This window comes from Gymnogyps californianus, chromosome 4 (genome assembly GCF_018139145.2).
Source record: "Gymnogyps californianus isolate 813 chromosome 4, ASM1813914v2, whole genome shotgun sequence".
NCBI classification, from domain to species: Eukaryota; Metazoa; Chordata; class Aves; order Accipitriformes; family Cathartidae; genus Gymnogyps; species Gymnogyps californianus.
Window position 1 is genome coordinate 29,572,252 of NC_059474.1, and position 19,769 is coordinate 29,592,020.

General features: G+C 39.4%; 1 protein-coding gene across 2 annotated transcripts in view; it reads right to left on the minus strand.

The window, feature by feature from the left end:
- Positions 1-1,760: 1,760 nt before the first annotated feature.
- The window catches only part of TEC (tec protein tyrosine kinase), a 52,959-nt gene continuing 34,950 nt past the window's right edge, over positions 1,761-19,769 (minus strand). For both annotated transcript variants that reach the window (XM_050895402.1, XM_050895403.1), the window contains exons 3-18: positions 18,575-18,676; positions 17,468-17,549; positions 15,824-15,952; positions 14,354-14,394; positions 13,687-13,868; positions 12,688-12,753; positions 10,848-10,902; positions 10,606-10,685; positions 9,922-10,055; positions 8,587-8,661; positions 7,634-7,805; positions 7,256-7,472; positions 6,642-6,706; positions 5,423-5,541; positions 4,900-5,057; positions 1,761-2,877 (exon numbers count right to left, since the gene is read on the minus strand). In XM_050895402.1, the coding sequence (XP_050751359.1) occupies positions 2,800-2,877; positions 4,900-5,057; positions 5,423-5,541; positions 6,642-6,706; positions 7,256-7,472; positions 7,634-7,805; positions 8,587-8,661; positions 9,922-10,055; positions 10,606-10,685; positions 10,848-10,902; positions 12,688-12,753; positions 13,687-13,868; positions 14,354-14,394; positions 15,824-15,952; positions 17,468-17,549; positions 18,575-18,676 (1,755 nt within the window). In that variant the 3' untranslated portion in view covers positions 1,761-2,799. The remainder of the gene's footprint in view (positions 2,878-4,899; positions 5,058-5,422; positions 5,542-6,641; positions 6,707-7,255; positions 7,473-7,633; positions 7,806-8,586; positions 8,662-9,921; positions 10,056-10,605; positions 10,686-10,847; positions 10,903-12,687; positions 12,754-13,686; positions 13,869-14,353; positions 14,395-15,823; positions 15,953-17,467; positions 17,550-18,574; positions 18,677-19,769) is intronic.

Sequence of the window (19,769 nt, forward strand, 5' to 3'; positions counted from 1 at the left end):
TAAAAAAAAAAAACACCACCAAACCCAAACAGACTAGATACTAATCTCACTTCTATTAAAAAAAAAAAAAAAAAAAAGGGAAAAAAGTGTCTGCTTTCTAATATCAAACACATTTTACAGAAAAAAATTATTCAACTGTAATCAGTAGGGGTAAGTATTTCTTTAAAAAAAAGGAAAAAAATACAGCAGATGTAAATCACAGCATTTGGTTCTGTTCAGATGAATTGTTGACCCCAACATTTGAAAAAATTCGGTTATAATAAAGAGGGGGAAGAAGGACTGAAGTTGCTTAAGGATGAGTGAGCTCATCCAGAAGAAATGATGGTGCAGCATTTCAACCTGCCTTTGAAGACATCAGGAGAGTCAGCAAGACAGCTGCCTCCAGAGGTGTTCTGATCCTTTCCAAAATTAACCATCTAACGCTACATTCAACAAAAAAAATGCATTCTTCTAGAAACTAGGTGCCTCACAGTTCCTGACATCCTAAGTAAGTATCAAACCTAATGGCAGGTATGCAGAAATTATCCTCAGGTATTGGGAAGAGGCAGGTGAAGGGGTCGGATTCAAAGCACTCACCCCACTGAGGAAACTGCTGCCAAAAGTCTGCACAGTTAGGGTGTGTTTTATTATACAAATTAGTGATAAATATATAATTATTGTAAAGAAACAGGCTTAAGGTTCATTGGAAACTATTAATCTCCTGTTTTTCCTATGCTTCATTTGTGTTTTAAGGGAAACGTTAATTATTACTGTAGAATTCCTCATGGTGTATTGTTGAAAATGTTGGCAACGCCATACTTTGGCCATGCTTTGCAGGGTCTCCACTGAGAAACTGGGGTGCAAAAGAGCAGTTAGGGAAGGAAAGATGAGATTGGCTTACCTTAGATCTTCCACATTCCTTTTTCTACTACAGGTAGAAACCCCTAGATTTTCCCTTTTAACAATATATGCTGTTGGTATTGATTGGGTAGTGGTTTGGACTCAACACTTTGACAAGTTGCTTTGCATAGTTGTGATAATTTTCTGAGACTTTGTCATTAAGAAAAAGGAAATAGCCATTTAAACCTTTTCTGATAGCCTGTAACTTTTCAATGGAATAGCATGAGAAAAGGAAAGCACTTCTTCCAAGAAACAAGAGGCTTCCTCCTTTTGAACATAAGGGTTTAGGCAAAGCAATATGGTGATCTAAGCATCTCCAAAACCGATAACAGAAATACTCAAATGCAACAATGATAGAATGTATTAAGCTAACTATAGTTATCATTAATAATTTGATTGGAAATAAACTTCACCATACTCCTCTCTGCCTACTTGCAAAAAAATTTTTAAAAAGGGTTTGTGTAATCTATTTTCTATTACACATGGCAGAAGAGCACAAGTAACAAAAAAAAAAGAAAGCATGTAATAGAGTTACTCAGAAGGTGGCTACAGCAAAACTGAAGTGCAAATACTCCTCATATCTACTGGTACAAAGTTAGGTTAATTGAAACAGGCTTCAGCAAGGCTGTGGAGACATTAGCCTCTAGCAGAGAGGACAGGGCATGTAACTTCTAAAGAGAGTTCAGGCATTTCTGCACTAAACATTGCATCATGGCCAAACTCATTTAAATATATATTCATACTACTATATATATTTAGTATAGAGTGTGTATGCATGCAGATATATACACATAGAGTATCATAACACCATACTCACATGAACAATGAGTTTGGCTTATGATGCACTGACAGTAAATTATTGACAACACATTAGTTGGTTCCAAACAATAGTTAACATTCAGTTTATTTACATGCACATGTAGTATGACATTTTCTGTTAAGAACAGAAAGGTTAGATCACTGCACGTACAGATACCAGACAGAAAGAGGAGCCCTCCTTAAACACACTTGAGAGCTTACTTTCTTTCATTTACAACCCCATGTATCAAGTTGTGTATGTAAGTGAAGGTAGGACAAACGTGTGCTTGAAAATTTCAAGAGGAAAACACACTTTATATAAATAAATGCATGAAATTTATATATTTACAATACATACAGCATATAAATTATTTTATAATTAATCCAAAACAAGGTGCTATGGTACAATGACAGCCAGCTGTGCTGAATCTTGGACTTATTTTTCACGAGTAACATCAAGACTAACCGTGGGAGGTCTCTGGTTAACCAAACAGCCTAGAATGGCTTGGGGCATATCACGGCTCAGTTCTGAAGCAAAGCTTTTCGAGTGTTACACTAAACTGAAGACAGTGCTGTTAACAACCTACTATGTGCAAATGAGAGGCAGGTTTTGTGTTCTTGATGTGTCATAAAACACCCATCAACCGAGAAAAATAATGTTTCTGGAGAATCTCTGGAAACATTTCAATGTCAGTAAATAGCCATTTATAGATACCTTCAATTTTTAAGCATGCAAATCACTACTAATACTACTGCCTGTGTAAAGAGAAACTCAGAAACGTGTACTGTATGTACATGAACCCAACCCGCTAAATGTAAGTTAGGCTCCTGGGCTTTGGCCACATTCTCTCTCTCCCTCCATAAAGAGCTCAACTTGCCAGCTATGTAATGCTGACTTTTCAGAGAAAATATGGAGACTGCTAGTATTGCTGAAGATATTGTGCTCATTTCCGAACATCATTAAAAACTCTCCTTGTTTTAGAGTGGATCAGATGTTACAGGTTCCCCACACTGTTTAGTAGCATCCAGCAGCTTACAGGATCAAGCTTTTAAAAAGAAATGGCGAAGCCACATCTCTGGAAAGTGGCTTCTTTCCTGTACTTGTGCTGCTGTTGTCTTTTTTCAGAAAGTATCTTCACCTTCTGCAATGTCAATGATTGTGTGAAGCAAGTCTTCAAAAGTCGGGCGTCCCTCTGGTTTCTAAAAATAAGACATGCACAGCTGTGATCAGAAAGCAATAAAGTTGTGTTGATTTTGATAAATTATTGGTCTTGATATCATTCTGTAGCAATGAATTTACCATTTCATTAGATGTGACATGCAAAAATATTTCCTTGTGTGGATTTTGGATGTGTCGCTTAATCTCAGTAAGTGTCACTTTTTTTTTTTACACTTTGAAAAAGCATAAATAGGTGTTGCTGGACTACACTTTTCATATAATTCATTATTTTGCATAGTGCTACATTTTTTCATTTTTCTTCCCCATCCTCACCTCCCCCAATGAATTGCTCCAATCTTACTTTATGCAAGTTGTTTACACTTCTAAGAATTTTGAGTGTCATTCTCTGAAGCCTCTTTTACTTCAACGTTATTTTTTGGACTCCAAAATGAGACTGCGCCATAGACTTACACAACGGCATCCTTCATCTACTCTATTTTCCATACAGTTCCTTATGTCATAACATCCTGTTTGTTTTGTTTAATTACGGCAATACACTGAGGTAGTCTTTTCGCTGACCTTGCTGACACAGTTAGTTTAGCATCTTTTGAATGTCTGGGTGACTTGCACTTTTCCTCCATTTATCAGCCTCTTTAGATTTGTATCACCTGCTGAATTTTGAAGCCTCAGTATTCACTTCCCTCTACAAATCATTAATAAATTCATTAAACAAGGACTGAGGTACCTACAGTTAATCATATTTTATGACAAAGATTGACAGTATGTTGCCATTACTTGTGTCCTGTTTGTGATTCGCAAAGATTCTTTCTCTCCCATGTGACGATTGCTTAGATTTTATTGTTAATAACCTCTGATGAAATCCATACATTTTTAATCAATTCATTGATGTTCATATAAATCCTATAAATACATATTAATATTAAAAGAGCATTAACAAATAACTTATTATCTTCCAGGTAATTTATTATTCCATTTTAATGACCATTTCAAGCAAGTTACCAAGTACAAACAAAATTTAATGATCTGTAGTTTCCTGGCTCCTATGAATAGCTTTTTGAACTACAGACTTATTTATCATTCCGTGGCCCTCCAGGGCACTGTTGTTTTTAATGTATTTTTTGCTGCGTAAACCAACTGGTTTGTAAGTTTTAGATCTCCACCAGTTGGTTTGATGACTAATTGCTCTCTGTTCCAGCACCTTCTCCTGCAAGGCAACCATCAGACAGTGTGTCATCTTTATTACTGGAAAAGAGCAGTTTTTCCCCAGCACCCCCTGTGGTAAAGACTAACTAGAAATACATCATGTAGCTCTTTCCATTCTTGGTTTCCTCGATTGCTCTCTCGAAATTAGAGGCACTTCATTAAATGCACCTATCCTCTTAGAGACTTTCTGCTTTAATACTACAAAAACTGTTTTATACTGATTTAGTTGATAAAGTATTAGATTTGGATTTGCTGCCCCTTTGACCTCTGTGAAAATCGTACAGTCAGTATCTTTCTGGGTTAGGAGGATTAATAGTACAGTGTATTTTTATCTTTCTTTATAAACCTTGGGATTTGTATTTAGATTCAACTGCAAGTTAATCTATATTTCCTATATAATGTATAATCAGGTAATGAAGTATTCCTTTAAAAATATTTTTGGTCATTCTGGCATGTTTCTGTAACAATTAATAAACTGAGGCAACATAAAATCAGATTCTCCACCTTTGGGCTGTTCTGACTGAATTTTTTTTTGCTAGCAGTATTTGTACGCAGATATTATCGTGACCAGCACAGATTTAGCAATTATTTCATTTTGTTACTAAATGCCTTTGCATACTTAATCCGACAGTCTGTTTATTTCATAGATATTTCCTCAGTGGTTTTTCTTATCACAGCTCTAGTTCAGTTGTAAACCGGGGGAGATCTTTGCCTTAGCAATAAACACATGAATAGCTGAGAGCGCTGGATACAGTCAGAATGCTGCAATAGAGATTAATTGCTGTTGCTAGACTGACCTTTTTTTCAATTCAAAGACAAAAAAATAAAAAAGTACATACCTCCTGCCAGCACATCATCATCATTTCATACACCTGCTTACAGGCTAATTTAGGCCGATACAAACGATGTCCTTGGCTAACCATTGTTACCACTTCATAGTTGGAGCTTTTTTCAAAGGGCATTTTTCCTTCTGTAAATACTTCCCACATTAAAACACCTAAAAAAAAAAAAGAAAGAAAAGAAAAAAACATTAAGAAAATAAGCAAATAACTTCTTAAAAATATATGTTTATTTTGAGCTCTGGGCTCAGGATTTCTGATAGATAAATAGTTTGAGATCCATATCCTAGAAAGTGTTCACATGTGTCATTGCTGAAAACATCTTATTCTAGTAGCACGGGTTTTAATAAATAACAGTTCTAAAGGCCTCTGGGGAACTTTATGCAAGCATAAAACCATGGCAAATGGTTTCTGAGGTTCTTAGAGCTTCTTCTCAGATGTTGAATCCTTCCCAATAACTGGAGCTTAACTGCTATTGATAAAATGTAAAAACAGTACTTTCTTTCAATGATGAACATCTTACCGAACGACCAGACATCTGACTTGCTGCTGAATCGGCTATAATTAAAAACTTCTGGGGGGCACCATTTCACAGGAAATTTAGCCCCTGAGGAGCTTGTGTATTGATCATCAAGGACATACCTAAAAAACAAAAAACAAAAAACAAGCAAAAAAAGAAAACCATTATATCCTTCAGTCAGCCTCCAAGCCTGCAAATTATAATTTAGATTTGGATTTGAATATTAGAAGCTCATATTGCCACCTAATGGCCATGACTGTTAGCATCACATGATAAAAATAGCTTCTCTGGGACAGTACTAAGTTTCAGTCAAGACTCAGTTCATTTTTCTTATGACCTTGAAGTCTTCTCTTGTGATTATTAGCTACACAACACAGGTTTAGGCCACCTGCAAGTTAATGTCTGTATTACAAGAGAAAATGAGGCAAAAGCATAAATTTCTTGCTCTGTTTCTCACTGGCCAGTATGAATTCAGATGTCAGGGGACATGCACGCTCAGTAGCACAGAAAGGTAGCAAAAGCTAAGAAGAGCATGGTCAAACCATGGTGCTTTAACATCTTCCTTGTAAGTGCTGCTCCCCACCCCCTACCTCGCCCACACATCACCCACCTGATGTAGCACTGGAGGGTGCTAACAAGGGTAGGAAATTAACCCCTCTCCAGGTCTCAGCACCTCCCAGCACTTCGGCTAGCGAGATGTAACTCTGAACCATCTACCCCAAGAGGATCCCAAACTCACTGAACAGCCTCTTTCTATCATTTATTTACCAAACTACAGATTAACAACTATTATCTCTGCAGCATGAGCTCTGCTGTCCAAGACACAAGCTCTAATATGCCTCCTGCATCACTGCAAGATTAAAATTTGTAAGATTTTCACAGATGCTACAGAAAGTTGCTAATAGAAGGCCGGTCAGACCACCGAGTCAGTTCAAAGCCAGGCCTCTCATAGTAAGCGCCAGACACACTTACTTCTCTAGAGAATAAACTGCCTAGTTTTGATTTTCCAGAATTAAAATGAGTAAGGAAATTGACACATGACCACCTAATGAACAAGCTTTAAAGGCACTGGAAACAAGTGAATCAAAGGATGTTCCCTAGAGAGATCAAAAAAAATACTGGGTTTGCCTGTAATTTTGCTGGGCATATGTTGCCTTATGGTTAAGTACAAGGGTTAGGTGAATTTTCCCAAATCCCCACAAGTTTGCACACTCAGCCATACCTTGTCATTCCAAAATCCGACACTTTGACCACTCCTGAGTCACTCACCAAGCAGTTCCTGGCAGCCTGCAAAGGGAATGGTTAGAGTTGGATGAAAAACTTGCAGTCGCTTGCAGACAAATTACAACGGTCTAATGAGGACTTTGTCCTCATTGCTTAGCAAGTTCACCAATTTACCAAGTTCAGTTGTGTATACTCATTATGCTCTGGAATAAAAGGTACATGTGCATTTGCTCTTGATAGTATTGTTTTGACAACTGAACTATTTTGTAAAAAATCACCAGAAAAAATTATCATCTCAAGGGATTCATAAGTGGTGAAAACGGCACCAGTACAGAACAGAGATACTCTATTATTTCAGTGCAAATAGCTATCAGCTCTATAAAAATTTCAGAGAGATTTTATCCCGTTTTCTCAGGAAAGAGAAACCTCTCATGTTTTTCTGTATGGGGCAGCTTTAGAGACTTGCTTAGAGCCTAAAGAGCCAACTTAAACTACTTATAATTTTCTGCAAGAACAAAAGCAGTCATTTACAAACAGGCTGTTTCAAAAAGGAATAGGTAAATTCAAAAATAGAAATTTTAAAAAATAATGTATTGCCTAATGGGATGTTACCAAGTCTCTGTGGATAAAGCTGTTTCTCTCCAGGTACTCCATTCCCTCACATACATCTTGGCACATAGTGAGCAGGACGTCTTTACTCAAAACTCCCCGTTTTTGTCTCAGGTAATTAAGAAGGCAGCCGTGCTCCACGAACTCCGTCACAATGTAAATAGGTCTCTGTTGTGTGCACACACCATAGAGCTGAACTAATTTAGGATGTGTTAGCTTCCTGAAAAGATTGAGATCATGTCGTTATTACTTCCTCCACGCAGTGCTAGCTCTCTACCCCACAAAACTGCAAAAATACCACCTGCCCCAAGTGTTTTTTTTATCAGTATACAGCATCAGAGGCCTAGAAGTGGCAATAGAAGTGCCAAGCACACAACTCACATCATTACTTTAGCTTCTTCAATGAAATCCTCTTCATACATCGCACCTTCCCGAATTGCCTTGATGGCCACTTTATACTGCGCCCTCCATTTCCCAAGGCGCACTACGCCAAACAGACCGCTCCCCAGTTCTCTCATGAACGTCAGTTCCGAGGGATTAATTTCCCATTTCTCTATAAAACAAAACAAACGAGAGCCCACGACATCTGTATTAAGGAGCCTACTTAACTGGTAGGTGATAAGGAGGAGGAAAGGAAAACTGGATTACTAGCAAATTAGGGAATTTAGGGAGAAAACGTCTTAGAATTAACTTGAAAACTGAACACTTCTATACCTCACAAAACAAACAAACTTTTAGGTAGACATGACCTTTAAGCAGCTCCTGACCAACACAGAAGGCAAAACTCAAACTTTCCTGAGGCCAGTAATTAGATACTGATATTATCAGACTTGATTTCAACAAGCTGCCGTCATAGAAAGTTGTGCCAATGTGTAGCAGCTGCTCACATCACCTCATGTGCCATGCTTAAAACAGGTTGTTCCAAATCTATATTAAAAAAGTAACCCCTCCACAAAGATCAAAGGGTCAAGGTTGACTCAGAAGTCTGGAGGCTTATGAAGGAGCCAAAGGCACAGCTCTTTAATCAGGCAGAGCTCAAGGTGTCCACAAAAGTGTAGAGGAAGATGCCGAATTCCCCTGGAGCACCGGCAACACGTTCTGCCTCTCCTCACTGCTGCCCTTGGCACCACATGCCTACCACCAGCCATGATGCCTTTGCATGCCAATTCTCTGTGCAAGGGTCTCGAAGGTATGACTTGGACCCACGTAAATTAATATAGCCAAACACAGTACAAAATTAGGTCTCTTCAAAATTTTTAGAAAATATTGTAGCATCTTATCATACATAAAATCATTAGAAAAGGTACATGTAGACAAATATAACACGCAATTACCATAGCTGAATCCTGCCGTTGTTGGTGCTGTCGTCTTCTTTGGGGTCACTGGGTAACGCAGCCTGGTAACGAGACCTGAGGTTCAATGATAATTCAAGAGACACAGTTTACTTCTGAAATAGCACCAGGCAGCAAATAAACCACTTGTTCACTGCAAACTTCAATGCTGATTAACTTAACTTAACTTAATTAAGCTTATTATATACAGCTTTAACCATATTTTCTGCTATTACATTGTGTGGACTATTCAAAGTGGCTATAAGAGGTACACAGGAGCACTCACTGCATCTAACTTGTTGCATCTTCTTTACTGGTGAGAGATGGATATAGATATATGCACACATATTTGTGCTTTACAGTTATGCTGGCACCAATAAAGGCTGAGGACCCCTTTCATAAATCAGATCAGAAAGATTATCTAAAACTCACATTACTTTTGATCATTTCTGTTTCACAAATATAAACCCCACCAGTTTCACATGGGGATTTTATATATACAAAATAAATGCTGCATGCTAGCTGAATATTCTCCTAAAGTCTTGCCAGAACTTGATATGACAAAAGGAATGATGCAATTAAAAATAAGTAGTAAAATCAGTTATAATAAATGAAAAGCAGGGTTATGTTTTTGGAGCATATTTTCCAGAAAGGCATTTTGCAGAATATCATCAGGAAATGCTGGGTCATCTGAGTTTGATATAAACATCTGGAAACTATAGCTCATGAGGGAAATTTATGCACAGACTCGACTTGAAAAAAAAAAATGCTATATTAGTATCTGTGCCTTGAACCTGATTCCTAAACTCTCCCCATCCCATCATACAGTGGGCGGACATCAGCATCAGCTATAGATCTGAAGTGTCTAACCTTTACAAAGACTCATCTTCAGGGATTTCCTGAAAAACACATTACTGTTCTCCTCATCTGTTTGCTATATGGGAAGGTTAGATCATTTTAAGCAGTGGTGACCGCAGGTAAAAAGCTAGCGCCTGGAGAGTATTCTGGGGAAGTAGCATCCCTATCCATCTGCTGTGGGTTACAGGCATCTGATGGAGACACTATGTGGAGCTAAATGAATGATTTTTCCTGACTCAATACAGCTAGTCTTCTGTTACTCTGGGGACAGTAACATATTTTTATATATATATATATTTTTTTTGCATAAAACCTTTCAAATTATTGCCTATATTGAAAAAACATAAAAATGCAGTGTCTCATGACTTCCCTGAAAAAGAAGGATCTATAAAAACCTAAAAACTTTCATTAAAACCCTAAAACACGTCACACTCCTTTTCAAATCAACCCTCCGTGACAGAAAAAATCCAATTCATCTACCTGCTGCGTTATGTTTATGATACTCAATTATTTCTGGAATGGAGTTAAAGAGATGCTTTTCTGCGAGGTAGTACTGCTTCGGTGATGTCACTGTTTCTTTTATATGGTAGTGTCTTATTCCTGATGAACCTTCTCTGGAAAAAGAATAACAATAATAACAATAGAAATAATAACAATTAGTAATAATACAATATCATTTGTTGTGAATTTTTTAAGAGGAGCACATTGACTAGGAAAAGGAAAACGAAAGGGCCAGTGCAGGTGCTCAATGTCACACGCTTCAGGAACAGCTTGAATATCAAAGATCCCAAGCACTGGTGACTCGCCTCAGACCAAGTTGAAGATTAACCCATAAAAGGTTAATTTTCAGCCTGGCAAGCTCCACAGTCCAGCTGCCCGCACGCAGATGCAAACACTTGGGCTGGCTGGAGGAAAGAGACCAAACAGGGTGGGGGAGCAAGACCTCCTTCTTTGTGTGGAGGTTCAGGACTACAGTGGATTAAACCAAACATGACCTAACCATGGAGTCAAGAAGCTCATTTTAGTTACCTGTCTTTCCTACCACAGCAGCCCTCGTTTCTTTGTTGAGCTCTCTCCTGGGCTTTCCCCCAGCCCATGGGTTTAGATACAGACACAAATGGATTTGGACAAGACAAGGCGTGCAGAGCAGCCACAGAAACTCACCCTCCAAATTTTGTATAAAGGGAAACTGTATACAGGCCAGGCTGACTTGAGTCTCTCACCACAAAACCACCTTCTTTATCCTAAAATGCAAGTACATGAACAGTTTTGTACAAGCGGTTTTAAGCTGCGTGTCTCTTCTATTCATTCTGTGATTTACGCATGCCAAAATAAGCATTTGCTTTAATAAAAGAAGCTACTTTACGCAAATTTCACGGTTAATACTGCAAGACTGCTGTGCTCACCTCATTTCTGAGGAGCTGCTCCGCCTTGCTTCTGTTCAGGTTTCTGCTGTACCACCTGCAACACAACATCAGTAACCAAAACTTCTCCAAGGTGCATGATTGACCTAAAATGCTTGAAGCAAAGTATTACAAAGCTACAGCTTAAATAATTTTATGATAAGTGAAGGTCAAAAACTGAACCTTTGTTAGTGTGCAAAAATCAGTCTCTATTATATTGTTCAGTTACCCCATAAAAATGCCCTGAAACAAATCCAGTGAGACCCCACAGAAGCCAATAAAGTCTAGATAACTGAACTAATTTTGCGGCAAAAACACTTCTTAAAACGCATGCAGGCCGATGGCGGTAGTTGCTCTGAACGGCAGCCCGAGGGCAGGCTGGCAGCCCCGGGGAAGCAGCTGCCTGCACACCGGTTGAGCCACCTGCGCAGCTCGCTGCTACACTGCTATTTCATTCAGTAATGTCACGGTTCTGATTTTCCAGGGAGGACCCACCGACCAAAGAGGAGGTTGAAAGTGAATTAAATGTCACGGTTGCACACCCCCGAGCTCGGTGCTGCATGGGCAGGTTAAAGCAGCCATAGAAGCACTGACATTTCAGCCAGCTGCAGCGAGTAATATAAAAAGGAAAAACACACAGCTCGCAAATGGCATGGTGCAATCGTTTTGAGCTATACTATCACAGTGATAACCGAGCAGGGAAGTGGCACAGCAGCCTCTAGTCAAGTTCTGCTGTTCTGGAGATAGTGGTTTCTTGCAGTTGGTAGATGACCTGGAGTAATCCTCCCTGGACTGCGAGGTGACTCAGAATTACGGCCCCAAGGCATGAAGGCACAAAGTGGCTGGACCAGATAAGGCAGCCCAGTTCCTTCCTTCCCTTTCTGCTGGCCCTGCAGCCCAGCCCAGAGCAGGGCAGGGCTCTTAAGAGCCTCAAAGATGAGAAAGCAACAAAGAACAATTCCCTCTAGTAAAGCTGAGGGCAAAATCCCAGAAGAAATTTTACCTTCTGTCAAAATAGAGCAGTAGGAGCCATATGTGGCTGAGAGTAGAGTTTTGGAGCTACTAATGTGGTTTTGTAAACTGGTTTTAATTATTATTTCCTTACAGCTCCATTTTATCTACAAGTCATGAAATATGTCTTAAGTTCTCAGACACAACAGTTTATGCTGTACTGAAATTTGAATATCAAGAACAACAGGCTTGGAGACTACAGTGTTAAATTTTATCCTGATGTTCTTAAATAAGTACCCCATAACTAAACATCAACTGGAAAAAGCTTTTTTTTTTTTTTTAAATAAAAAGCTATGCTTTTATAGCTGATAAGTTACATGCATACCCTGAGATTTGAAATGCACTGAGTGATATATTTTCTTGAAAATTAGAGCTGCCTTCCAAAATCTCTGATCTGTTGTTTACTTTGAATGATTTCCACTGTTTTCTACTCTACTATCTCACTGCCACACACTTTGGATAGACATATCACTTTAATATTAAAAAAAAAAACCCAAAACATTCAGTACACTTATAATGGGTAAATTTCCTTTAAAGTTTCCCTTTGTCTATCAGAAAATTGGGAGGGGTTTTTTTGCTTTAATAGTGATAGCCTAAAAAATACATGCCTGATGGCCATCTCACTGACTTGACTCTACATTATAAATCACAGCAAAATCAATGAGGAGAATCAGAATAAATATATGCCTATTTCAAATATTTAAGTTTTATCTCCGAGGTCAATGCTATCATATGTAAATAACTGCTTTCAAAACTTTAAAAAGACATTGCCATTCTTAAAGCATAGGTTTCGTTTTATGATTTCCAGATTTTAATTCAAATATTCACTTACTCATATTGATCAAGGTTGTTGGACTTCTTTCCTGTTACATAGTTGCTTGGAATATATCCTTGTTTTCTAAAAAAATATATAATATCTTATCTGAGTGAAAACATGTAAAATTGCATGCCTAGAAGACTGTGTTTCATTCTGCTAATTACCAGAGGTCCCTTACAGTCATTTATTTATTACTGATCTACCCACTCTACTGCTGATTATACAGAAACTAATTTTCTGCGTCAACATTTCCACATTAACTTTCACTGCACCTAGAGCAGTGACACAGCCAGCAAAAATGTCCAAGAAAACCAGCAGAAGGGGTGAAGAAGAGTAACCCTCTGCTGCTCTGTCACTTCTGCGCTCAGAGGTCTCAGTCAGTCACTGGAAATACATTTGGAGCCTGCCACGGCTTGATAACTTGCAATTACCCCGAACATACTGCAACAGGGACCTGACAAATATTGAAGTATGGAAACTTTCACCTTTAAAACCGCGGGGAAAAATTTTAGTCCAGGGAATGTAAAGTTGTAGTCATTAAGGCATCTCACTGCAACTCTCTCTCACTCACTCAAAGATTGCCCCTAATGATCCAGCTATTAAATAAGATGATGATTATTCAAGTCTGGAAGTTGGAGCCTGCTGAGCTGAGTGTTAACCATATTGCTTCCTAATGAGCCGTTCCCCAGGGAAGCGGGAGTACTGTACCAATCTAGCGAGGTTTTGCAGGCTGGCTGATGCTTTAATTGGGAAACCATAAAGTCTGACAGGAAACATAATTGGAAAAGCTTCCAGTTCTGCAATAGTCTTTGCACTCAGGCCCCACAATCTATCGAGAACCGCACTTTTAAAAATTGGTTTCTATGTGAGAATAAAGATAGGGATGAGATTGCAGGCTGGGGTCCAAAGTGGGATCTAATACAGTCATTTGTTGACACATAGTCAATATAAACTACTACAACATGGAAATAGCCTTATGAACTTCATAACAAAAAATAAGGAACTCCTGTTTACCCATATTTGTCTCTCGCCTTCCACCAGTGAATGTCGTTCTTCTCAATCACTGTATATTCTTCACCTTTCTCTAATCTTAAATCATGATGTTCTGTAGGCTCGAAGTCATACATTGCTACCACTATCTCCTCCTCTTCGTTGCCATTTTCTTCAGCTGGAGGAACAGGCGGCGGAGGCCTTCGCTGAAAACGACCCAACATTATTACCATTCCACTCTGCACCATTATTCCACCCCACCCACCCCTTACCATCACACCAGTGCAAACCAGCCGAGCATCCCAGAGGCAAAAGCTGGGCTAGTTCTGGCTTGCCCCAGGAGTGAGCTGCGGTGGCCCGGGGAGGCAGCTGGGGTGCGCGGCAGACGATCACCCGGGTACTACCCATGGGGCTGGCTCGTGCTCATGCTGCCAGCCCCACAGCTGCCAGTAAAGGGCAACGCCAGCTGGCATTTGCTTTTTGACTGCCTCCCTCACCAGCAGTACAGACACAGCTAATAGGTGCAGCTAAATTTCAATGGGATTTTTTCCACCCTGAGATAGAGCGTGATGCCCATTGACGCCTACAGAAAGAGACCTTTGCTCCAGGATACGGAAAAAATCTCAGGAAATTTAAATGCCATCTCAAAACGTAGCAATTATCTATTCAATATTTTAAAGACTCTACCTACCGCACTTGTTTCTGGCATTGGAGAGGGCAATCTCATTACACCTAGAAACAAAGCACAGGAAAGGATTTGTGTCTATCCATTTAGCTATAAATTTAAAAATTAAATAAAAGGTTTAAATTTCAGATAAGGTTTTAATATCTTAACTAGCCTTCAGGATAGCTTAGCAAGTCAGAAAACAAACAGCTTCAATTAAGCATTAGGAAAATATCAATTAAATATTCTTGCAAAAACATCCTAAATCAGCCAGCAGGCTACATTCACCACAGATTTGGCAACGTCTGCACCACACCAGAGTGTGCCACACAGAGATCCCTGAACCAGCCCTCAGATGCAGAAATATGAGAAATAAAAAAGGGATAGAGATAAAAAACGGTATATAAAAAGGAAGCAGTGTTCTTGTCACCATGGTAATCTAAAGGTCTCTTCCTATTAACATCTGCTCTTCTAAAAAAATAATACTCCCCCTGACCCTTGCTTCACTAAATAAGGCATAAAAGTTGTATGTATTTTTTATTACTTATCTCAGATCCAAAAGTATTTTTTCTCCTGCACTGCTTTTTTCCGCACTTAAAAGTTGAGCTATATGTCATGTTTTACGTCTTGCCGAACAAGGCCGGCCACAAGCCACTGTTTATTCTTCAAGTTTTTTAATGCAACTAAATCTACAGGTCTCCACCATTGCCATTTAAGGTGCTGACATAGGAAATCATCCGGGCACCACTGATTTCACTGGGAGGTAAGCAATGGCTCAATTTCTTTTCCTACTATGGAGTGTTCCTTAAATTGAGGACTAAATAATTACTGTATCCTTACATAGGACAATATTGCAGTGAGGGTCGCACTTGCACATCTTTGCATGCTACAGCATCTGCTGCTGAACAAGCAGAACCTGTGATTTGGATGCTGGAAGATGCACGTGCCTACGGAAGTCATGGTTCATCCAGGTTCAGCGTACGGATGTTTACAAACCTCTAAGAAAATTCAGTCCTGTGTCTGTAAATACATTAAGCCTTCTTGCATGATTTTTACACTGGTGTAGTAACACTGAATACAACACAGTTATTATTCTTTTACATGGGTACATAGAAGTTATTTATTAAGACTGAAGAGCTGGCAAGGATTTCTAGCTGAATCTTTTTCACCATCAGGTTTTATCCTCAGTCTGAGGTAAACATTTGGTCAAATAAGTTTCAGATGGGAAAAACAAACCAAGTGAAATTCAACAACCTCCATGATTCCTTTCAGCTTTCTCTAAACATTTTTTGTGAGGACCATTTACTGGCTTTTATATTTTTTACAAAATGCTTAGAAATGAAACAAACGTTTTTATTTACTTTAGGCACAGTATCAATGATTCACTCTGCTCTATAAATTTGCCTAATACCTAGGGCATTCAGGTGTGATGACAGCATCATATAAAAAGCAGAAAAATATGCCGAAACAACTTCATATGAAAACATATGTACTTACTGTTTTCAAAAAGATTATATTTTTCACAGCCAGGGGCTAATTTTTCTGTCTGTCTGCAGCACTGATAGATTCCCTCTGTCCAGAATTTAGGATGATATTTTACCATTATATTGCTGTTGTTCTTTATTTCTACAAGAAGAAAAAGAGCATATATTGAAAAATACAAAAAAAAAAATCTGCAAGAGGGCCATTTTTAATAAATATTACAGTATCTTTGACATGAGGCATAATCTTCACTTGTCCTTACTTTAGCATTTCTTCTCTTAAGGACCTTCTTGTAAGTTTACATGGAGGTGATACAATGATAGTAGAGGATGTTTTTAGGATAATACATGACTTTATGCCAGAAGAGAGTGCTATACTCCCTGCCTAAACCGGCCACCACAGCAGGGGTTTGGTGCACCCACGAAAGGAGACCCAGGTGCCCACTTGCACCCTGCGAATCAGTCAGGCAGCTATGAAGGCCCTGGGGGCTCTGCCTGCCCCTTTTCTTTTTATTACTGCTGCAAGTGACTCAATTTGCTCTACAAATAGCATTCTGGAGGGAAAGATAGCTGACATTTATCGTTATTCCATGGCACAATGCCTGTGTTTGGTCTGAAAGGCTCCTTACCCCCATCCTAAGGGCTTGTTGAGTTTCAGAGGTTATTTCTTGCCCTGTGGTCCTCAGCCCAGAAATTATTTCTTATTACTTCACAGAGCACCTGTAATTAGCGTGAGCATTTGATGGTGGCAGAAAGCATTAAGAGGCTCTTGGGAAAAAATCTTTACTCACTGTGATAACATTAATCAGATCACATCTCAGTGGAGATGCCTCCTGTCTTTTGAGTGATGCCATTAACTAGCTTGGATAAGCTTTTTGATGATTTACACATTGTGCAAAAGCATAGAGTCAAATTCTGATTGCAGCTGGACTTCACAAATCAAATTAAATCATTCTGGGTGTTTGATATTCCCCGTACCTGTTATCACACACTGTGTATGCAAACAATGAACTGGCCCAATAAAAAATAAAAATGGGTGGATATATGCAACAGAAGCTCTACCATTTTATTTTTCTAGCTTGTTGTGGGTTGATGCTGGCCAGCAGCTAAGCACCCACGCAGCCACTTGCCTGCTCCCCCCACCCAGTGGGACAGGGGAGAGAATGGAAAAGGCAAGAGGAGAAAACTTGTGGCTTGAGATAAAGACAGTTTAATAACCAAAAGAAAGAAAAGTAATGTAAAGGCAGTCGCTCACCATCTCCCATAAGCAGACCAATGCCCAGCCAGTCTCTGAGCAACGGCCAATATAGAAGCCAAAAAAACCCCAACCCCCTTCCTCTGCCCCAGTTTTTATTGCTAAGCACAACGTTACGTGGCCTGGAATATCCCTTTGGTCAGTCCAGGTCCGCTGTCCCGGCTGGGTCACCTCCCAGCCTCTTGCCCACCCCCAGCCTATTCGCTGCAGGGGCAGAGGCGGAAAAAGGCAAAGCCTCCACGCCGTGCAAGCACTGCTCAGCAGCAACTAAAACACTGGTGTGTTTTCAACACAGTTTTAGCCACAAATCCAAAACACAGCACCAAGTTAACTCCAACACAGCCAGACAGCTCAAGTAAAGATATCTATGTATGTCAGATGTTAAGTATGAGCAATTTCCATTACCTTCTTTCAGATTCCTCACCCACTGATCCCGGCTTTGTGCACTTGGTGCAAAAATATAAAGCGTATTAGCATCATATACAACCTGGAGGGGAGAAAAGAAATAATAGAAATACATTCACCTGGTTAATATTCATTTATTTATTCCTCAGGAAACAGAGGAAACAGAACAAGACAAATGACTGTTACATTTGGCAAAATTAGCATACTCCGACACAAAATGCAGAAACTGGGAAAAGGTTATTAGGGTTTACTATTCATATATGATGCTTTCAGTAGAATAAGGAAAGATTTTGTAACAGTATATTATCTTGAGAGCATTCCTTAAAACGTCTGCTTCACGCTTTTCTTTGTTAATTATTCACCGTGTGTTTTCTAAAACCAGTTCAATTTAATTGCTAAAGCTATTTCATAATCAGATATCCTTTGTTGCCAGCTATTTCATAACTCCTTGTGATTCTGTACTGCTGTGGGGCGATTCTTGCCTTCCTTTTCTTCACTGCTTGTATTGGTGGAAAGCAAGTATTGCCCTGGGAGAAAGGGGCCAGAGTTCCCTGTCCGGCAGTGGAATTCATCCTCACTCCAACCATTCCCTCTATCGTAAGCAGACACAGCATCCAACCCCCCATATTTTTCTTTTTCCCCTCTAAGCACTTTGGGGTTTGTGTTTATTTCCATTCAGTTCACAATGGAAGAAAATGCAACAAGTTTTATCTTGATTTTCTTATTCCTATATAATTTAATGTTAATTATATTTAATTTAATGTGAAAGAATGAAGACAGGGAAAATGGGCTGCCAGGTAACCCGTTTTGGAGGAAGACCAGGACAAGGCACTTTCCAGTCAAAACCCAAGCAGAGAGGGCAGGGAAAAGGAAAAGACCAAGTGTATGAGGCACAACTCCCAAGGGAAGGGACTGCAGGGGGAGTAAAACTTGTCCCCAGCAAGCTCTAATCACTGATCCTGAACCACCTCCCACCCAGCCCCAGAGAGACAGAGATTGGGCTCAGTATTTAGAAGTGACGGTAATTTCAAGCAAGTTACATCCAAATGGCTTGGCAGTGTTGAAAAGAACACTGTAATTTATACATTTTATATAAAAGGAACATACCTGAAATGGATATTTATTTTGACAGGGAATAATACCATCACTTTTTACAACTTCTACACATTTAATCCTTGAAATATCCACAGATCCTTTTCTGTACTTTTTCTACAAGAGAAAAGCAAAAAACATTATGTAAAATGTAACTGATTTATCTAATTCTCTTTTTTTCAGCAGAGACTTCTTGCTTTCCACTTATGATACTGATGTTGCTTTAACTGCAGAAGTCATTTGAAATATGAGAGAGAAAGAGAGAGAGTGAGAAAGAGAGAGAGGGTATAAAGATCTACACTGGTGAAAGTGCACAGAGTACAGTAAAATTGCTTATCAACAAGTACCACTTCTTTCTATATAAAGTTTCCAATCAGTTGTAGTCATAGGTGTAATCTACTCTTCTTTACAAAAAATTTGAGTACAGATGAAGGAAGGCTTCCCCCTCGCTGATTTTAAATTACGATTAAAACTGGTGACAGAAATAGGTGCCAATGCATCATCTCATCTGCTCCCTCACTCTGTTGCTGAAGTGCTCTCACCATTTTGTGGCTACCGCCATGTTTCACCAAGTTTCCAGAGAAACTGGGATGCTGCACAGGCAACACAAGTTCATGCTGAGGCAGGAAGCAAAAGATAGAGGTGAAACCCATCCCTGGATCAAGCTGGGGTCTGTGTTGAAGGAACTTCCTTGACCAAGGCTAGCAGAAGCGCTGAAGAAGCAAGGTCAAAAGCACAGACATCTGAGAAGATCTGGCTCGCCTAAACTGATAATTATGAAGATTTTAAAGAGGGAAAGGAGTGCCCACGATGCTCAGCAGGTGCTGCCCAAAGTAACAATGCATGGAAATACGCCGTAGTTCAACACTCCAGAGAGGAAGAACAGCCCATAACTGGAGGTGGCGTGTACTGGGCTTTAGTCTACGTGTAAAAGCAGTAGGTAGTAACAGTGAAGTCTGCACACCAGCGGACCTTTTTAAAGTAGCTGTTTCTGAAGGAATTGTTCGAAACCATTTTCCTTTACCTGAAGCAGAAGAGGCTAAAAATGAAAGCCCAGCACAGAAATTTACAACGTGCTCTACTACGTGGCAAAGGGAAACACATGAACGATACACTTCTGAGAGCAAAATGACAATGAATCCACGGAGACTGTACAGGGCCACCTCTCACTTTTGGGAAAACTGAGTCTCTAATAGGAAAGGAAGTTTCT